General features: G+C 53.2%; 1 protein-coding gene across 1 annotated transcript; it reads left to right on the plus strand.

Moving 5' to 3' along the window:
• Nucleotides 1-1,367: 1,367 nt before the first annotated feature.
• SLITRK3 (SLIT and NTRK like family member 3) lies at nucleotides 1,368-5,830 on the plus strand. The gene is made up of 2 exons (XM_086754488.1): nucleotides 1,368-1,446; nucleotides 2,407-5,830. Exon 2 carries the CDS (start codon nucleotides 2,428-2,430, stop codon nucleotides 5,293-5,295), a length of 2,868 nt encoding a protein of 955 aa, XP_086610614.1. The 5' UTR covers nucleotides 1,368-1,446; nucleotides 2,407-2,427; the 3' UTR covers nucleotides 5,296-5,830.
• Nucleotides 5,831-6,651: the final 821 nt, after the last annotated feature.

Below are 6,651 nucleotides of genomic sequence, written 5' to 3' on the forward strand. Positions count from 1 at the left end.
CTTTTTTTTTTTTTTAAGAAAGGGGAGGGTGTGCAAATTGTGACCCATCCCGGCGGCTTTTTTTCCTCTCTGATTCTCCTTTTTTTTTTTTTTCCTCCCCCACCCGCTCGTTTCCCACTTCCCTTCCTCTCCGCCCGCCAGCCCCCTCCTTTCCTCTTTAAAAAAAAAAAAAAAAAAGGCAAGGGAGGAAAAAAAAAATGTATAGTCAGGGCTTCCCAAATGCGCGCCCCCGACCTGGTGCCAAGCGCGCCCCCTTCATTTGTTCCCCTTCTTAAAGCTCATTTTCATGACGTGGAGAAGCCTGATCCAGGGCAACAACACCACCGCACACACACGCACCGGGAGCGGGAGCGGAGCGCCCCCCCTCCCCGCACCCCCCCCCCAGCCCTCCCGCTCCGGCTGCCGGGGCCCGGGGAAGGCGGCGGCAGCGCCGGAGCCCGCAGCAGCCCCTCTCCTCCCTCCTCCATCCAGCGAGCCAAACAGCAGCTCTGCATCCTAAAGAAGATCATTGAGGGGCTCATTGCATTCCCAGCACGTCTCAGGCTTGCTTCTTTTTTTTTTTTTTTTTCCCTGCTTCTTTTTTTTTTTTTTTTTCTCTTTTGCCTCAGCTTCAGCAGGAGTAGAGAGAGAGAGACACAGAGAGGGAGAGACAGAGAGAAACCAGCAATTTTTAAACTCGAGCTTTTTTTTCCCCCTTCCCATTTTTTTTTTTTTTTTTGGTAACGATGTGCTAAAATCTCTCCTGCAAACCGGTAAGTACAACCTTTCTGGATCCTTTTGTTTCCGCCTAGGGTCAAAGACACCCCCTCTTCCAAAAAGAAGACATAATAATCCTCTTTATTTTTTTTTTTTATTACAGCCCTTGCAGAAGAGAAAGAACTTAAGTGGCTAATATTTTGCAAAGGAGACAGAGAGACTGATACTGCAATATAGCTCTCATCTCTCTCCCTTCTTCCCAATTAGATGCTGGTTTTAATTGCAGAGGGTATTTCTCGTTTCATGCTTTCAACCATCTCCTCTTTCCCACAGGGGAGGGTTTCATTTGCAAGTTGATCCTAAGGATTTCTGTTCCTCGGGCATTTCTCTCCCCTAAATGCATCTTTCTGCTCTTAAGTTTGTGGATGGGGGGCAAAATCTTCTAGTTCTTACACGAGGAAGGCAAAAAGGACCTTTTCTGTTGAAAGATTGAGACTAAAAGCAACGCTCGCTCCGAATAATTCTAATGGGCATTTCAGTGATTCAAGGAAGGCTGCATCACCGCCGTTATTATTACCATCCTTAGCATTTCTCTGTGCCCGTACATTTAAAATATCTGGTACAAGGAAGGGAGAAACCATATGTTGAAGGAGCTGCATCTCATTAGTGCAGAATTATTTTCATCTGATTGGAGAAGAATGGTGTCTTCATTCGGAAACGTGTATAGTAGGATAGATAATTTGTCGGCTGGTAAGTGTCAAGGTTTTGTTGTTTTTTTTTTCCTTCCACTTTCAGCTTTTTAACCGGCTCTCCTGCTCGGTCCTGGGGGCACAAAATACCCTAATCTGGGGCGGGCTGAGCGTTTCAGTCCTGGGTGCCTCTTTAGCTGTCACTTCCCTTTAGATCGGCTGATCGCATGGGCATGTGCTTTAGAAAGATTAATCATCTCTAAATGCTTTAATCAGCTAAAATGACTAATATGTGGTATGTATTTATCTGATAATATACCGCTTGCGTTAATTCATGGGCGCGTTTGAAGGGGGAAGATTTTCTTCTCGATCGGGGTTGTTAACCGTTTAGTAGTTTAATGACACAGTGGGGATTTCTGAAGGGAGCTGTTTTGCCAGGGACATCAGCAAACCTTGCACATTCCTTTGAATTTCCGTATGGAATACATTGAGCCGGGAGGGAGAGAGGTTCAAGGACCGAGATTCAATAACTTTGGGAGTTTGCATGTCTGAAAGGTGTAGTGCGACACTGGAGAAATCTGCCCACTGGTCTTCCCCCCCACCCCCCACCCCCATAGTCAATGCTGTGATGGCTACAAAGCCAAAATCGCAAATGAGTATGAAATACGCGTCGTTCTAAACCCCGGTCCTACGGCGGAAAACATGTAAAGACGCAACACGTTCAGCCTGTGTGCTCATGTTGCTGTGTGGTCTGCATGCGCTGTCCTCCTTATAGGTGGCATTTACCAAATGGGGGGGGGACCAGGGAGGCCGGTATCGCGTGATTGAACCTTCTAACATCTCTTAAGTGCAAACCAGGGCAAGGCTCACCCATCCGACGCCCCCAGAGTCGGTCGTGAACGCCTGCCCAACAATCGCTGAACTTTCCAGGAGCCTAAGGCAAGCCCAGCAGGTAGGGGTTCGGTGAAAGGAGCGGGGCAGGGCAGGAATACTGACATCTGCGTTTTTCTTCCCGTTGCAGTTTGGTAAACATCAACAAATAATGAAACCTTCCACGGCAGAGACGATTCCTAAAGGAAGGATGTTGTGGATAATTCTTCTAAGCACAATTGCTCTAGCATGGACTACACCAATTCCCTTGATAGAGGACTCGGAGGAACTGGATGAGCCCTGCTTTGATCCATGTTACTGTGAAGTGAAGGAGAGCCTTTTCCATATACATTGCGACAACAAAGGATTTATAAATATTAGTCAGATAACAGAGTCGTGGTCGAGACCTTTTAAACTTTATCTGCAGAGGAATTCCATGAGGAAATTGTACACCAACAGTTTTCTTCACTTGAACAATGCTGTGTCTATTAACCTTGGGAACAATGCACTGCAGGACATTCAGACCGGGGCTTTTAACGGGCTCCGAGTTTTGAAGAGGTTGTATTTGCACGAAAACAAATTGGACATTTTCCGGAATGACACTTTCCTGGGTTTGGAAAGTCTGGAATATCTGCAGGCAGATTACAATGTCATCAAACGGATTGAAAGTGGGGCATTTCGCAACCTAAGTAAATTGAGGGTCCTTATCCTAAATGACAATCTTATCCCCATGCTTCCCACCAACTTATTTAAGTCTGTGTCCTTAACCCACTTGGACTTGCGGGGGAACCGCCTGAAAGTCCTTTCCTACCGCGGGATGTTGGACCATATTGGCAGGAGCCTGATGGAGATCCAGCTGGAGGAGAACCCGTGGAACTGCACGTGTGAGATCGTGCAGCTGAAGAGCTGGCTGGAGCGCATCCCCTACACCGCCCTGGTGGGGGACATCACCTGCGAGACCCCCTTCCACTTCCATGGGAAGGACCTGCGGGAAATCAAAAGGAGTAAGCTCTGCCCCATGCTGTCCGATTCTGAGGTGGAAGCCAGCCTGGGCATCCCTCAGCTGTCGTCCAGCAAGGAGAACGCGTGGCCTACGAAGCCTTCCTCCATGCTGTCCTCCTTCCATTTCACCGCTTCCTCTGTTGAGTACAAAACATCCAACAAGCAGCCCAAACCCACCAAACAGCCCAGGGCGCCCCGTCCTCCCCCGACGTCCCGCGGCCTGTATCCCGGGCCGAACCAACCGCCGGTGGCTGCCTACCAGACCCGGCCCCCCATCCCCATCATCTGCCCAACCGGCTGCTCTTGCAGTTTGCACATCAACGACCTGGGCCTGACGGTCAACTGCAAGGAGCGGGGGTTTCACAACATCTCCGAGCTCCTGCCCAGGCCCTTGAACGCCAAGAAGCTGTACTTGAGCGGGAATTTGATCCAGAAAATCTACCGCTCCGATTTCTGGAATTTTTCCTCCTTGGATCTCTTACACCTGGGGAACAACCGGATCTCCTACGTGCAGGACGGGGCTTTTATCAACCTGCCGAATCTCAAGAGCCTGTACCTGAATGGCAACGACATCGAGCGGCTCACCCCGGGCATGTTCCGGGGCCTGCAGAGTTTGCATTACCTGTACTTCGAGTACAACCTGATCAGGGAAATCCAGCCGGCGGCCTTCAGCCTCATGCCCAACCTGAAGCTGCTTTTCCTCAACGACAACCTGCTCCGCACCCTGCCCACCGACGCCTTCGCCGGCACCTCCCTGGCCCGCCTCAACCTACGCAACAACCACTTCTTGGCGTTACCGGTGGCCGGGGTGTTGGAGCATCTTCACGCCATCGTCCAGATCGACCTGAAACTCAACCCCTGGGACTGCACCTGCGAGCTGGTGCCGCTGAAGCAGTGGCTGGAGGCCCTCAGCTCCGTCAGCGTGGTGGGCGAGGTGCTGTGCTCCAGCCCCGAACCCCTGGCCCGCCGCGACCTACGCACCCTGGAGCTGGCCGCCCTCTGCCCCGCCGCCCTGCGCCCCGCCGCCCCCTCGGCCCCCGCCCCGCCGCCCCCCGCCGCTACCGGTGCCGCCGCCTACGAGCTGCCGCCGGCCTCCTCCTCCTCCTCTTCCTCCTCCTCCGCCGTGCCGCTCTCCGTCCTCATCCTCAGCCTCCTGGTCCTCTTCTTCTCCGCCGTTTTGGTGGCCGCCGGGCTTTTCGCTTTCGTCTTGCGCCGGCGGAGACGGAAGCTGCCCTTCCGCGGTGCCCCGCGGGGAGAGGCGGCCGAGGTGGGCGCAGTCCCGTTGCGCGGCCCGCGGATCTTCCAGGAGAGCGGCGGCGGAGGCAGCGGAGGAGGAGGCGGCGGAGGAGGAGGCGGAGGGGTGGGTTTGGAGCGATCCCCGGAGAAGGTGGTGCCGGCCGGTCACGTCTACGATTACATCCCGCACCCGGTGACCCAGATGTGCAACAACCCCATCTACAAACCGCGGGAGGAGGAGGAGGACGAGGAGGCGGGAGGAAGAGGAGGAGGAGGAGGTGGCGGGGAGGCGGCGGAGCTGCTGCGGGGCGGCGGGGAGCGCTTCCCCCACGCCGCCCCCCCGGAACCGGGTACCCACTACCGCACCTTGCTGGAGAAGGAGCAGGAGTGGAGCCTGGCCGTCTCCAGCTCCCAGCTCAACACCATCGTGGCCGTTCACCCGCAACACCCCACGGGCGGCGGCGGGATGGCGGCGGGCGGCGCGGGGGGGACGGCGGTGGCGGCGGCGGCGGCGGGGGTTGCCCCGCGGGACCGCGACCGCCTGCCGCCTTGCGCCGTGGGTTTCGTGGACTGCCTGTACGGCACGGTGCCCAAGCTGAAGGAACTGCACGTCCACCCCCCCGGCATGCAATACCCGGACCTGCAGCAGGACGCCAGGCTGAAGGAAACCCTCCTCTTCGCCGCCGGCAAGGGCTTCCCGGACCACCCGACCCCCGCCAGCGAATACCTCGAGTTAAGGGCCAAACTCCACACCAAGCCGGATTACCTCGAAGTTCTGGAGAAGACCACCTATCGGTTCTGACCGCCCCCCCCCCCCCACCCCGCCCTGGCCCCGCCGCGTGGGAGAGGAGGGGGAGGAGGGGGGGAATGCAGCTGTGCCCCCCCCGCCCCCCCCGCCAGATGTGCGCGCTGCGGGGCAGGGCCGCTCCCGCAGCGTTACTCGACCAAGTGCCTTCGCAGACTTTTGCCAGCAGATGTTAATCAATCATTATTTTTTTATACTGAAACTGAGACTTTGACTGTGCCATGTCTAAGGTATATTATTATTATTATTATTATTATTATCGGGGATCTTTGTATTGATCCTGATTAAGTAAATTCTATGTGCGTCTTTTTTTTTTCTTTCATTTTCTTTTTTTTTCCTTCTTTTTTTTTTATTTTTTTCCGTTGCAGTAAACTTCCTTTCTATTTTCCCTTGGAGGGGAGGGAAGATGGCATTTTTTGTAGCTTGCTTTCTTCTTGCCCATCATGGCACAGATTCTGTACATTTATTTAAAAAAAAAATGCAAAGAAGCAAACGAGCGCAGTTTGCTGCATGCCTGGAAACTGCAAGAGGGAAGGGAGGGGGGGGGTCTTGCTCGAATGTCTCACTCTTGTCTCTCTCCTTCCCTCGCACTCGCCCCCGCCGCCAGCCCGGCCCCTCCGCGCAGCGCCCGCCGCCGCGCAGCGCGGGGTTCCGCTGGCCGCGGAGGGGAATCCCGCGGGCTGGGGGGGGGGAGCGGGAGGCGGAGGGGAAGGAGGGGGAGAGTGGCGGGGGGAAGCCACCTGGAGCCGAGCAGCCCAAAGGATGTCACAACGTGGCGCACATACCTAGGGGATGCTCAGTGACACTTCGGCATGACGCCATGGTTTCTGGGAGGACATCCGCACTTTCCTAATAAAAGCGACATGCAATTATACAGAAAAAAAAAAAAAAAAGGAAAAAAAAAAAAAAGCTACTGGGCACCTATCACTAACAGCTTTGTAGGAAGCACTTTTAATGTTTTCTCTCATACACGCACACACACACACGCACACACACAAAGGTACAACAATGTGCATATATTTATTCTGTAATTTCAAGTGAATATAAATTGTAAAGGTAATGTTTAATCATTGTACAGTGATGCGTCTGGTATAGCTTTCCTAATAAAACGTTTTGAAAAAAATGCATATATATATATATATCCCCCCATATATATATATATAGGAATACAAAGCTTGAACCTGGAACTTCAGCTTCCCCCTACTGAGATTTCCTTTTCCCACCTTACCCTTGAAAGCTATTTTATTAATAACGGTTCAATGCACTGTGATGTTAACGAAGAAAAAAAAAAAACAACCCTGTACAGCTTCTTTTGCCAAGATACCACCCGAGACCTTTTAAAAAAATCCGATT

This window comes from Chlamydotis macqueenii, chromosome 9 (genome assembly GCF_036417535.1).
Source record: "Chlamydotis macqueenii isolate bChlMac1 chromosome 9, bChlMac1.mat, whole genome shotgun sequence".
In the NCBI taxonomy this organism is placed as follows: Eukaryota; Metazoa; Chordata; class Aves; order Otidiformes; family Otididae; genus Chlamydotis; species Chlamydotis macqueenii.